The sequence below is a fragment of the Monocercomonoides exilis genome (assembly GCF_001643675.1).
Source record: "Monocercomonoides exilis strain PA203 chromosome Unknown scaffold51-639645, whole genome shotgun sequence".
Lineage (NCBI taxonomy): Eukaryota > Preaxostyla > Oxymonadida > Polymastigidae > Monocercomonoides > Monocercomonoides exilis.
The window spans coordinates 3,158-16,711 of NW_027150596.1; the positions used below are offsets into that span (position 1 = coordinate 3,158).

General features: G+C 45.2%; 1 protein-coding gene across 1 annotated transcript; it reads left to right on the forward strand.

The window, feature by feature from the left end:
- Positions 1-319: 319 nt before the first annotated feature.
- MONOS_18173 (uncharacterized protein) lies at positions 320-835 on the forward strand (the record flags this gene model as incomplete). The annotated part of the gene is made up of 1 exon (XM_067871166.1): positions 320-835. The coding sequence occupies one exon, from the start codon at positions 320-322 to the stop codon at positions 833-835; it is 516 nt and encodes a 171-aa protein (XP_067720718.1).
- Between the last annotated feature and the right edge of the window lie 12,719 nt (positions 836-13,554).

Here is a 13,554-nt window from a genome sequence, read left to right on the forward strand (position 1 = left end):
ACCCTAACCCTAACCCTAACCCTAACCCTAACCCTAACCCTAACCCTAACCCTAACCCTAACCCTAACCCCTAACCCCTAACCCTAACCCTAACCCTAACCCTAACCCTAACCCTAACCCTAACCCCTAACCTAACCCTAACCCTAACCCTAACCCTAACCCTAACCCCTAACCTAACCTAACCCTAACCCTAACCCTAACCCTAACCCTAACCCTAACCCTAACCTAACCTAACCTAACCCTAACCTAACCCTAACCCTAACCTAACCTAACCTAACCTAACCCTAACCCTAACCTAACCTGGGTTTTATCTGATGAAATGAAAAAACGAAAGTTGTGGAATTTAACACGGGATGCGATGTCACAACGTCTTCGTCGTCGTGCTCAAGCTGCTGGGTACCCACACGATCTCTTCTCCTTTCATTCATTCAGAAGTGGGTTTATGTGTTCTGCGATCTTGGCTTCTGGTGTTGATGCTCATGCAAGGGATTCTGCCTATATGTACACAGCTGCCATTGCTGGCTGGGTTCCAAATTCGAAGGTTCAGAACAGATATGCAAAGCCTGCAATCACTGCCTCCATCGTTTCTTCTCGAGTTATCAAAACGAAAATTGAGAATGAAGTCATCGACATGTCTCTTGTCAACCCTGAGACATTTCACAACATCAACTTCAACCATGAAATTGAACATAACATCTGTGAGAGAACAGCAATTCAGATGGTTCGCAGAACATTCAAAGATAGAATCAATGTAGAGAAAGTGACTTCAACTTCAGAGGAAAAACCAAAGAGAAGAGAAGGCAATACAAGCAAAGAGCTTGGAAGAATGCTTTAACTCGATACGTTGTGAGTGAAGAGGAGTTGGAAAAGGAAGCAAGTGAAATTTACACTAAACATAAAAACTATAACAATCCACAGACTCGCTTTTCGACAGTGAATAATGTTCGTGCTGATGTTGGAATTCGCCATGTCAATGAGAGAGTCTATGAAAAATGTGAAAATATTGATGATATTGTTGATGAATTACTTAGGTTTGTTGAAGATGAGGTGGATGGAACAAAAGAGATTAGAAAGTATCATAGAAAGAAGCCCTGCCCTTATGAGCACTCTTTGCACAGGGATGTTGATGATAAGGGTCACAGAAAAAGAATACCTTGGACTGATGAAGAAGATACAAAATTGTTAGAGATGAACTTTGAAAAGAAAAGGTTCGTTGAGATGGCTGCAGAGTTGCCTGGGAGGTTGCCTCGTGATTGTCGAGACAGACTCAGAAATTTGGGGGTTATTGAAGGATGGAAAGATGATAGCATGACTAAGAAAAAGATGAAGAGAAGAAAGACGATTTTGAAAGATGATATTGAAGATGATGAAGATGATGATTCTGAAGATTCTGAAGATTCTGATGATGAAGAAACTGAAGAAATTGAGGAAAAAATCAGTTTGAAAAAAGAAATGAAAAAAAGAAATACAAAAGAAAGAAAAATTGAAATTAATTATGATGATGAAAAATAAACTTTTTTATTACCTTTTGATTTGAATTTTTATTGGTTTTTGATTTTTTCTATATAGTCATTGTTTTCCGAAATATTGTATTTTTATTTGGCTTCGCCAAGTTATACCCAGTTAATTACCTTTTTATTTCTTTTTGTTTTTTATCTTTTTTATTTAGAAAGAAATATCAAAGGTCAGATGAAATTGATGTTAATCTTTCATCAAACGACCAATATTTTTGATATTTTTCACTCTTGATATTATTCGATTTTATTGAGGTTTATTGAATGTTTTTCAATAACGCATTGATATTTTTCATAAATTTTCAGATGAAAATAAATAATCCAAATTAATTAAATTCTTTTTTTCGAACAAATTGCATGTTTTCTTGGGTTGCTTTTTCTTCAAAAAAAACTTTTCAAATAAATAATTAACTTGAAAAAAAAATCTCCGTTCACATTCATATTCAGAAATTTTCAAAGGTTCGGATGACAAAATTCACTCAATTATGAAAATTTTTGTCACAATGATATTCAAAATAGTTATATTCTTAGGTTTCACTAATTCTATTTTTCCAATGAGTATAATAACTATTAACAAAACTTCGAAAAGATAGAAGGAATATTTGGAGGTTATTTAGAAATATGTCTCAAATATTTTGATTTCAATATTTCTATTGATTTCAGCCAACATAACAAATGTTCAATAAACTGATAGAATTTTAATGGTTCTCGATGAAATAAAACTCACAAACATATTAAAAACTGATATGCCTACGATATAATTGGGCTTCATTTTCTTCCAAAGTCAAAATATTACCAGTATAAACATCATCAATCATCTTTTCTTGGGTTGCAAAACATTTTTCGTTTCAAACAACATCAGTCATTTTCACTAAAAAATCACAAAGTTTGACTGAATGATATTCAAAGGTTCTGTTGATTCAATTATCACTCTTACAAACAATCATTCATTTCGTCATGACAAATGAATAATAACATTGAAATTGTTTGGTTGCAACAACATTGATGACCCACAAAATACACGTATTTTCACTCATTTAATGATTTGAAATAAAGGCAAAATTCCATGGTTAGTTTGATCCTGATGCTATATGAACTTCTTTATATCACTTTAATGGTTGCAAACAATCAATAAGCAACCTTGACTTTCTAAAATAATATAACACTTTTGGTATCAAAACACAGAAAAATACACTTTTCCTAGGACCTCCTACAAAAGTTGAACTTTTGTGGTTAGCTACTAGAAAATCCAAATTTTTGATACTAAAAGTATGCATAATTGTCAGTTGACAAAATACATCAACCTTCATATCTCCCATAATGCACAGTTGGTCCCCTAACCCTAACCTAACCTAACCTAACCCTAACCCTAACCCTAACCTAATTTTGTAATTTTTGTCGAAAAAGAAGTATTGAGAATAATTGGTGTTGAGTGATATTTCGGGTGAGAGGGCCTTCTCAGAGGGAAAAAGCCTTCCCACCCAAAAATATCAATGAAATATTTCTCAAAACTTCACCAAGTGATGTGACAATGCAAGAGAGTGTGATGGGAGAGCGTTGCAAGGCGCTCCCCACTCTCGACGAGCCGGAAGGAACGCGCTGCGCGCTGCCCTAGGCCTTTTCCAGTCAATTTCCCTTATTAACCGAATTTTCTTTGTTTTTTTTTTGCGGGGCGGGGAGGGCGCGGTGAGTGGTGTGGCCTGCTGTGCAGGCCACAGGAGCCAGGGGGCTATTTACACAAATTTTGTAATTTTTGTCGAAAAAGAAGTATTGAGAATAATTGGTGTTGAGTGATATTTCGGGTGAGAGGGCCTTCTCAGAGGGAAAAAGCCTTCCCACCCAAAAATATCAATGAAATATTTCTCAAAACTTCACCAAGTGATGTGACAATGCAAGAGAGTGTGATGGGAGAGCGTTGCAAGGCGCTCCCCACTCTCGACGAGCCGGAAGGAACGCGCTGCGCGCTGCCCTAGGCCTTTTCCAGTCAATTTCCCTTATTAACCGAATTTTCTTTGTTTTTTTTTTGCGGGGCGGGGAGGGCGCGGTGAGTGGTGTGGCCTGCACAGCAGGCCACAGGAGCCAGGGGGCTATTTACACAAATTTTGTAATTTTTGTCGAAAAAGAAGTATTGAGAATAATTGGTGTTGAGTGATATTTCGGGTGAGAGGGCCTTCTCAGAGGGAAAAAGCCTTCCCACCCAAAAATATCAATGAAATATTTCTCAAAACTTCACCAAGTGATGTGACAATGCAAGAGAGTGTGATGGGAGAGCGTTGCAAGGCGCTCCCCATGCTCTCCGAGCCGGAAGGAACGCGCTGCGCGCTGCCCTAGGCCTTTTCCAGTCAATTTCCCTTATTAACCGAATTTTCTTTGTTTTTTTTTTGCGGGGCGGGGAGGGCGCGGTGAGTGGTGTGGCCTGCACAGCAGGCCACAGGAGCCAGGGGGCTATTTACACAAATTTTGTAATTTTTGTCGAAAAAGAAGTATTGAGAATAATTGGTGTTGAGTGATATTTCGGGTGAGAGGGCCTTCTCAGAGGGAAAAAGCCTTCCCACCCAAAAATATCAATGAAATATTTCTCAAAACTTCACCAAGTGATGTGACAATGCAAGAGAGTGTGATGGGAGAGCGTTGCAAGGCGCTCCCCATGCTCTCGAGCCGGAAGGAACGCGCTGCGCGCTGCCCTAGGCCTTTTCCAGTCAATTTCCCTTATTAACCGAATTTTCTTTGTTTTTTTTTTTTGCGGGGCGGGGAGGGCGCGGTGAGGTGGTGTGGCCTGCACAGCAGGCCACAGGAGCCAGGGGGCTATTTACACAAATTTTGTAATTTTTGTCGAAAAAGAAGTATTGAGAATAATTGGTGTTGAGTGATATTTCGGGTGAGAGGGCCTTCTCAGAGGGAAAAGCCTTCCCACCCAAAAATATCAATGAAATATTTCTCAAAACTTCACCAAGTGATGTGACAATGCAAGAGAGTGTGATGGGAGAGCGTTGCAAGGCGCTCCCCACTCTCGACGAGCCGGAAGGAACGCGCTGCGCGCTGCCCTAGGCCTTTTCCAGTCAATTTCCCTTATTAACCGAATTTTCTTTTGTTTTTTTTTTTGCGGGGCGGGGAGGGCGCGGTGAGTGGTGTGGCCTGCACAGCAGGCCACAGGAGCCAGGGGGCTATTTACACAAATTTTGTAATTTTTGTCGAAAAAGAAGTATTGAGAATAATTGGTGTTGAGTGATATTTCGGGTGAGAGGGCCTTCTCAGAGGGAAAAAGCCTTCCCACCCAAAAATATCAATGAAATATTTCTCAAAACTTCACCAAGTGATGTGACAATGCAAGAGAGTGTGATGGGAGAGCGTTGCAAGGCGCTCCCCACTCTCGACGAGCCGGAAGGAACGCGCTGCGCGCTGCCCTAGGCCTTTTCCAGTCAATTTCCCTTATTAACCGAATTTTCTTTTGTTTTTTTTTTTTGCGGGGCGGGGAGGGCGCGGTGAGTGGTGTGGCCTGCACAGCAGGCCACAGGAGCCAGGGGGCTATTTACACAAATTTTGTAATTTTTGTCGAAAAAGAAGTATTGAGAATAATTGGTGTTGAGTGATATTTCGGGTGAGAGGGCCTTCTCAGAGGGAAAAGCCTTCCCACCCAAAAATATCAATGAAATATTTCTCAAAACTTCACCAAGTGATGTGACAATGCAAGAGAGTGTGATGGGAGAGCGTTGCAAGGCGCTCCCCACTCTCGACGAGCCGGAAGGAACGCTGCGCGCTGCCCTAGGCCTTTTCCAGTCAATTTCCCTTATTAACCGAATTTTCTTTGTTTTTTTTTGCGGGGCGGGGAGGGCGCGGTGAGTGGTGTGGCCTGCACAGCAGGCCACAGGAGCCAGGGGGCTATTTACACAAATTTTGTAATTTTTGTCGAAAAAGAAGTATTGAGAATAATTGGTGTTGAGTGATATTTCGGGTGAGAGGGCCTTCTCAGAGGGAAAAGCCTTCCCACCCAAAAATATCAATGAAATATTTCTCAAAACTTCACCAAGTGATGTGACAATGCAAGAGAGTGTGATGGGAGAGCGTTGCAAGGCGCTCCCCACTCTCGACGAGCCGGAAGGAACGCGCTGCGCGCTGCCCTAGGCCTTTTCCAGTCAATTTCCCTTATTAACCGAATTTTCTTTGTTTTTTTTTGCGGGGCGGGGAGGGCGCGGTGAGTGGTGTGGCCTGCACAGCAGGCCACAGGAGCCAGGGGGCTATTTACACAAATTTTGTAATTTTTGTCGAAAAAGAAGTATTGAGAATAATTGGTGTTGAGTGATATTTCGGGTGAGAGGGCCTTCTCAGAGGGAAAAGCCTTCCCACCCAAAAATATCAATGAAATATTTCTCAAAACTTCACCAAGTGATGTGACAATGCAAGAGAGTGTGATGGGAGAGCGTTGCAAGGCGCTCCCCACTCTCGACGAGCCGGAAGGAACGCTGCGCGCTGCCCTAGGCCTTTTCCAGTCAATTTCCCTTATTAACCGAATTTTCTTTGTTTTTTTTTTTTGCGGGGCGGGGAGGGCGCGGTGAGTGGTGTGGCCTGCACAGCAGGCCACAGGAGCCAGGGGGCTATTTACACAAATTTTGTAATTTTTGTCGAAAAAGAAGTATTGAGAATAATTGGTGTTGAGTGATATTTCGGGTGAGAGGGCCTTCTCAGAGGGAAAAAGCCTTCCCACCCAAAAATATCAATGAAATATTTCTCAAAACTTCACCAAGTGATGTGACAATGCAAGAGAGTGTGATGGGAGAGCGTTGCAAGGCGCTCCCCACTCTCGACGAGCCGGAAGGAACGCGCTGCGCGCTGCCCTAGGCCTTTTCCAGTCAATTTCCCTTATTAACCGAATTTTCTTTGTTTTTTTTTGCGGGGCGGGGAGGGCGCGGTGAGTGGTGTGGCCTGCACAGCAGGCCACAGGAGCCAGGGGGCTATTTACACAAATTTTGTAATTTTTGTCGAAAAAGAAGTATTGAGAATAATTGGTGTTGAGTGATATTTCGGGTGAGAGGGCCTTCTCAGAGGGAAAAAGCCTTCCCACCCAAAAATATCAATGAAATATTTCTCAAAACTTCACCAAGTGATGTGACAATGCAAGAGAGTGTGATGGGAGAGCGTTGCAAGGCGCTCCCCACTCTCGACGAGCCGGAAGGAACGCGCTGCGCGCTGCCCTAGGCCTTTTCCAGTCAATTTCCCTTATTAACCGAATTTTCTTTGTTTTTTTTTGCGGGGCGGGGAGGGCGCGGTGAGGTGGTGTGGCCTGCACAGCAGGCCACAGGAGCCAGGGGGCTATTTACACAAATTTTGTAATTTTTGTCGAAAAAGAAGTATTGAGAATAATTGGTGTTGAGTGATATTTCGGGTGAGAGGGCCTTCTCAGAGGGAAAAGCCTTCCCACCCAAAAATATCAATGAAATATTTCTCAAAACTTCACCAAGTGATGTGACAATGCAAGAGAGTGTGATGGGAGAGCGTTGCAAGGCGCTCCCCACTCTCGACGAGCCGGAAGGAACGCGCTGCGCGCTGCCCTAGGCCTTTTCCAGTCAATTTCCCTTATTAACCGAATTTTCTTTGTTTTTTTTTTTGCGGGGCGGGGAGGGCGCGGTGAGTGGTGTGGCCTGCACAGCAGGCCACAGGAGCCAGGGGGCTATTTACACAAATTTTGTAATTTTTGTCGAAAAAGAAGTATTGAGAATAATTGGTGTTGAGTGATATTTCGGGTGAGAGGGCCTTCTCAGAGGGAAAAAGCCTTCCCACCCAAAAATATCAATGAAATATTTCTCAAAACTTCACCAAGTGATGTGACAATGCAAGAGAGTGTGATGGGAGAGCGTTGCAAGGCGCTCCCCACTCTCGACGAGCCGGAAGGAACGCGCTGCGCGCTGCCCTAGGCCTTTTCCAGTCAATTTCCCTTATTAACCGAATTTTCTTTGTTTTTTTTTTTTGCGGGGCGGGGAGGGCGCGGTGAGTGGTGTGGCCTGCACAGCAGGCCACAGGAGCCAGGGGGCTATTTACACAAATTTTGTAATTTTTGTCGAAAAAGAAGTATTGAGAATAATTGGTGTTGAGTGATATTTCGGGTGAGAGGGCCTTCTCAGAGGGAAAAGCCTTCCCACCCAAAAATATCAATGAAATATTTCTCAAAACTTCACCAAGTGATGTGACAATGCAAGAGAGTGTGATGGGAGAGCGTTGCAAGGCGCTCCCCACTCTCGACGAGCCGGAAGGAACGCGCTGCGCGCTGCCCTAGGCCTTTTCCAGTCAATTTCCCTTATTAACCGAATTTTCTTTTGTTTTTTTTTTTGCGGGGCGGGGAGGGCGCGGTGAGGTGGTGTGGCCTGCTGTGCAGGCCACAGGAGCCAGGGGGCTATTTACACAAATTTTGTAATTTTTGTCGAAAAAGAAGTATTGAGAATAATTGGTGTTGAGTGATATTTCGGGTGAGAGGGCCTTCTCAGAGGGAAAAGCCTTCCCACCCAAAAATATCAATGAAATATTTCTCAAAACTTCACCAAGTGATGTGACAATGCAAGAGAGTGTGATGGGAGAGCGTTGCAAGGCGCTCCCCACTCTCGACGAGCCGGAAGGAACGCGCTGCGCGCTGCCCTAGGCCTTTTCCAGTCAATTTCCCTTATTAACCGAATTTTCTTTGTTTTTTTTTTTGCGGGGCGGGGAGGGCGCGGTGAGTGGTGTGGCCTGCTGTGCAGGCCACAGGAGCCAGGGGGCTATTTACACAAATTTTGTAATTTTTGTCGAAAAAGAAGTATTGAGAATAATTGGTGTTGAGTGATATTTCGGGTGAGAGGGCCTTCTCAGAGGGAAAAAGCCTTCCCACCCAAAAATATCAATGAAATATTTCTCAAAACTTCACCAAGTGATGTGACAATGCAAGAGAGTGTGATGGGAGAGCGTTGCAAGGCGCTCCCCACTCTCGACGAGCCGGAAGGAACGCGCTGCGCGCTGCCCTAGGCCTTTTCCAGTCAATTTCCCTTATTAACCGAATTTTCTTTGTTTTTTTTTTGCGGGGCGGGGAGGGCGCGGTGAGTGGTGTGGCCTGCTGTGCAGGCCACAGGAGCCAGGGGGCTATTTACACAAATTTTGTAATTTTTGTCGAAAAAGAAGTATTGAGAATAATTGGTGTTGAGTGATATTTCGGGTGAGAGGGCCTTCTCAGAGGGAAAAGCCTTCCCACCCAAAAATATCAATGAAATATTTCTCAAAACTTCACCAAGTGATGTGACAATGCAAGAGAGTGTGATGGGAGAGCGTTGCAAGGCGCTCCCCACTCTCGACGAGCCGGAAGGAACGCGCTGCGCGCTGCCCTAGGCCTTTTCCAGTCAATTTCCCTTATTAACCGAATTTTCTTTGTTTTTTTTTGCGGGGCGGGGAGGGCGCGGTGAGTGGTGTGGCCTGCTGTGCAGGCCACAGGAGCCAGGGGGCTATTTACACAAATTTTGTAATTTTTGTCGAAAAAGAAGTATTGAGAATAATTGGTGTTGAGTGATATTTCGGGTGAGAGGGCCTTCTCAGAGGGAAAAGCCTTCCCACCCAAAAATATCAATGAAATATTTCTCAAAACTTCACCAAGTGATGTGACAATGCAAGAGAGTGTGATGGGAGAGCGTTGCAAGGCGCTCCCCACTCTCGACGAGCCGGAAGGAACGCGCTGCGCGCTGCCCTAGGCCTTTTCCAGTCAATTTCCCTTATTAACCGAATTTTCTTTTGTTTTTTTTTTTTGCGGGGCGGGGAGGGCGCGGTGAGTGGTGTGGCCTGCTGTGCAGGCCACAGGAGCCAGGGGGCTATTTACACAAATTTTGTAATTTTTGTCGAAAAGAAGTATTGAGAATAATTGGTGTTGAGTGATATTTCGGGTGAGAGGGCCTTCTCAGAGGGAAAAGCCTTCCCACCCAAAAATATCAATGAAATATTTCTCAAAACTTCACCAAGTGATGTGACAATGCAAGAGAGTGTGATGGGAGAGCGTTGCAAGGCGCTCCCCACTCTCGACGAGCCGGAAGGAACGCGCTGCGCGCTGCCCTAGGCCTTTTCCAGTCAATTTCCCTTATTAACCGAATTTTCTTTGTTTTTTTTTGCGGGGCGGGGAGGGCGCGGTGAGTGGTGTGGCCTGCTGTGCAGGCCACAGGAGCCAGGGGGCTATTTACACAAATTTTGTAATTTTTGTCGAAAAAGAAGTATTGAGAATAATTGGTGTTGAGTGATATTTCGGGTGAGAGGGCCTTCTCAGAGGGAAAAGCCTTCCCACCCAAAAATATCAATGAAATATTTCTCAAAACTTCACCAAGTGATGTGACAATGCAAGAGAGTGTGATGGGAGAGCGTTGCAAGGCGCTCCCCACTCTCGACGAGCCGGAAGGAACGCGCTGCGCGCTGCCCTAGGCCTTTTCCAGTCAATTTCCCTTATTAACCGAATTTTCTTTGTTTTTTTTTTGCGGGGCGGGGAGGGCGCGGTGAGTGGTGTGGCCTGCTGTGCAGGCCACAGGAGCCAGGGGGCTATTTACACAAATTTTGTAATTTTTGTCGAAAAAGAAGTATTGAGAATAATTGGTGTTGAGTGATATTTCGGGTGAGAGGGCCTTCTCAGAGGGAAAAAGCCTTCCCACCCAAAAATATCAATGAAATATTTCTCAAAACTTCACCAAGTGATGTGACAATGCAAGAGAGTGTGATGGGAGAGCGTTGCAAGGCGCTCCCCACTCTCGACGAGCCGGAAGGAACGCGCTGCGCGCTGCCCTAGGCCTTTTCCAGTCAATTTCCCTTATTAACCGAATTTTCTTTTGTTTTTTTTTTTTGCGGGGCGGGGAGGGCGCGGTGAGTGGTGTGGCCTGCTGTGCAGGCCACAGGAGCCAGGGGGCTATTTACACAAATTTTGTAATTTTTGTCGAAAAAGAAGTATTGAGAATAATTGGTGTTGAGTGATATTTCGGGTGAGAGGGCCTTCTCAGAGGGAAAAGCCTTCCCACCCAAAAATATCAATGAAATATTTCTCAAAACTTCACCAAGTGATGTGACAATGCAAGAGAGTGTGATGGGAGAGCGTTGCAAGGCGCTCCCCACTCTCGACGAGCCGGAAGGAACGCGCTGCGCGCTGCCCTAGGCCTTTTCCAGTCAATTTCCCTTATTAACCGAATTTTCTTTGTTTTTTTTTGCGGGGCGGGGAGGGCGCGGTGAGTGGTGTGGCCTGCTGTGCAGGCCACAGGAGCTCAGGGGGCTATTTACACAAATTTTGTAATTTTTGTCGAAAAGAAGTATTGAGAATAATTGGTGTTGAGTGATATTTCGGGTGAGAGGGCCTTCTCAGAGGGAAAAAGCCTTCCCACCCAAAAATATCAATGAAATATTTCTCAAAACTTCACCAAGTGATGTGACAATGCAAGAGAGTGTGATGGGAGAGCGTTGCAAGGCGCTCCCCACTCTCGACGAGCCGGAAGGAACGCGCTGCGCGCTGCCCTAGGCCTTTTCCAGTCAATTTCCCTTATTAACCGAATTTTCTTTGTTTTTTTTTTTTGCGGGGCGGGGAGGGCGCGGTGAGTGGTGTGGCCTGCTGTGCAGGCCACAGGAGCCAGGGGGCTATTTACACAAATTTTGTAATTTTTGTCGAAAAAGAAGTATTGAGAATAATTGGTGTTGAGTGATATTTCGGGTGAGAGGGCCTTCTCAGAGGGAAAAGCCTTCCCACCCAAAAATATCAATGAAATATTTCTCAAAACTTCACCAAGTGATGTGACAATGCAAGAGAGTGTGATGGGAGAGCGTTGCAAGGCGCTCCCCACTCTCGACGAGCCGGAAGGAACGCGCTGCGCGCTGCCCTAGGCCTTTTCCAGTCAATTTCCTTATTAACCGAATTTTCTTTTGTTTTTTTTTTTTGCGGGGCGGGGAGGGCGCGGTGAGGTGGTGTGGCCTGCTGTGCAGGCCACAGGAGCCAGGGGGCTATTTACACAAATTTTGTAATTTTTGTCGAAAAAGAAGTATTGAGAATAATTGGTGTTGAGTGATATTTCGGGTGAGAGGGCCTTCTCAGAGGGAAAAAGCCTTCCCACCCAAAAATATCAATGAAATATTTCTCAAAACTTCACCAAGTGATGTGACAATGCAAGAGAGTGTGATGGGAGAGCGTTGCAAGGCGCTCCCCACTCTCGACGAGCCGGAAGGAACGCGCTGCGCGCTGCCCTAGGCCTTTTCCAGTCAATTTCCCTTATTAACCGAATTTTCTTTGTTTTTTTTTTTGCGGGGCGGGGAGGGCGCGGTGAGTGGTGTGGCCTGCTGTGCAGGCCACAGGAGCCAGGGGGCTATTTACACAAATTTTGTAATTTTTGTCGAAAAAGAAGTATTGAGAATAATTGGTGTTGAGTGATATTTCGGGTGAGAGGGCCTTCTCAGAGGGAAAAGCCTTCCCACCCAAAAATATCAATGAAATATTTCTCAAAACTTCACCAAGTGATGTGACAATGCAAGAGAGTGTGATGGGAGAGCGTTGCAAGGCGCTCCCCACTCTCGACGAGCCGGAAGGAACGCTGCGCGCTGCCCTAGGCCTTTTCCAGTCAATTTCCCTTATTAACCGAATTTTCTTTGTTTTTTTTTTGCGGGGCGGGGAGGGCGCGGTGAGTGGTGTGGCCTGCTGTGCAGGCCACAGGAGCCAGGGGGCTATTTACACAAATTTTGTAATTTTTGTCGAAAAAGAAGTATTGAGAATAATTGGTGTTGAGTGATATTTCGGGTGAGAGGGCCTTCTCAGAGGGAAAAGCCTTCCCACCCAAAAATATCAATGAAATATTTCTCAAAACTTCACCAAGTGATGTGACAATGCAAGAGAGTGTGATGGGAGAGCGTTGCAAGGCGCTCCCCACTCTCGACGAGCCGGAAGGAACGCGCTGCGCGCTGCCCTAGGCCTTTTCCAGTCAATTTCCCTTATTAACCGAATTTTCTTTGTTTTTTTTTTTGCGGGGCGGGGAGGGCGCGGTGGAGTGGTGTGGCCTGCACAGCAGGCCACAGGAGCCAGGGGGCTATTTACACAAATTTTGTAATTTTTGTCGAAAAAGAAGTATTGAGAATAATTGGTGTTGAGTGATATTTCGGGTGAGAGGGCCTTCTCAGAGGGAAAAGCCTTCCCACCCAAAAATATCAATGAAATATTTCTCAAAACTTCACCAAGTGATGTGACAATGCAAGAGAGTGTGATGGGAGAGCGTTGCAAGGCGCTCCCCACTCTCGACGAGCCGGAAGGAACGCTGCGCGCTGCCCTAGGCCTTTTCCAGTCAATTTCCCTTATTAACCGAATTTTCTTTGTTTTTTTTTGCGGGGCGGGGAGGGCGCGGTGAGTGGTGTGGCCTGCTGTGCAGGCCACAGGAGCCAGGGGGCTATTTACACAAATTTTGTAATTTTTGTCGAAAAAGAAGTATTGAGAATAATTGGTGTTGAGTGATATTTCGGGTGAGAGGGCCTTCTCAGAGGGAAAAAGCCTTCCCACCCAAAAATATCAATGAAATATTTCTCAAAACTTCACCAAGTGATGTGACAATGCAAGAGAGTGTGATGGGAGAGCGTTGCAAGGCGCTCCCCACTCCTCGACGAGCCGGAAGGAACGCGCTGCGCGCTGCCCTGAGTGGTTGGCCTGCACAGACAAAGGGGGCTATTTACACAAATTTTGTAATTTTTGTCGAAAAAGAAGTATTGAGAATAATTGGTGTTGAGTGATATTTCGGGTGAGAGGGCCTTCTCAGAGGGAAAAAGCCTTCCCACCCAAAAATATCAATGAAATATTTCTCAAAACTTCACCAAGTGATGTGACAATGCAAGAGAGTGTGATGGGAGAGCGTTGCAAGGCGCTCCCCACTCTCGACGAGCCGGAAGGAACGCGCTGCGCGCTGCCCTAGGCCTTTCCAGTCAATTTCCCTTATTAACCGAATTTTCTTTGTTTTTTTTTGCGGGGCGGGGAGGGCGCGGTGAGTGGTGTGGCCTGCTGTGCAGGCCACAGGAGCCAGGGGGCTATTTACACAAATTTTGT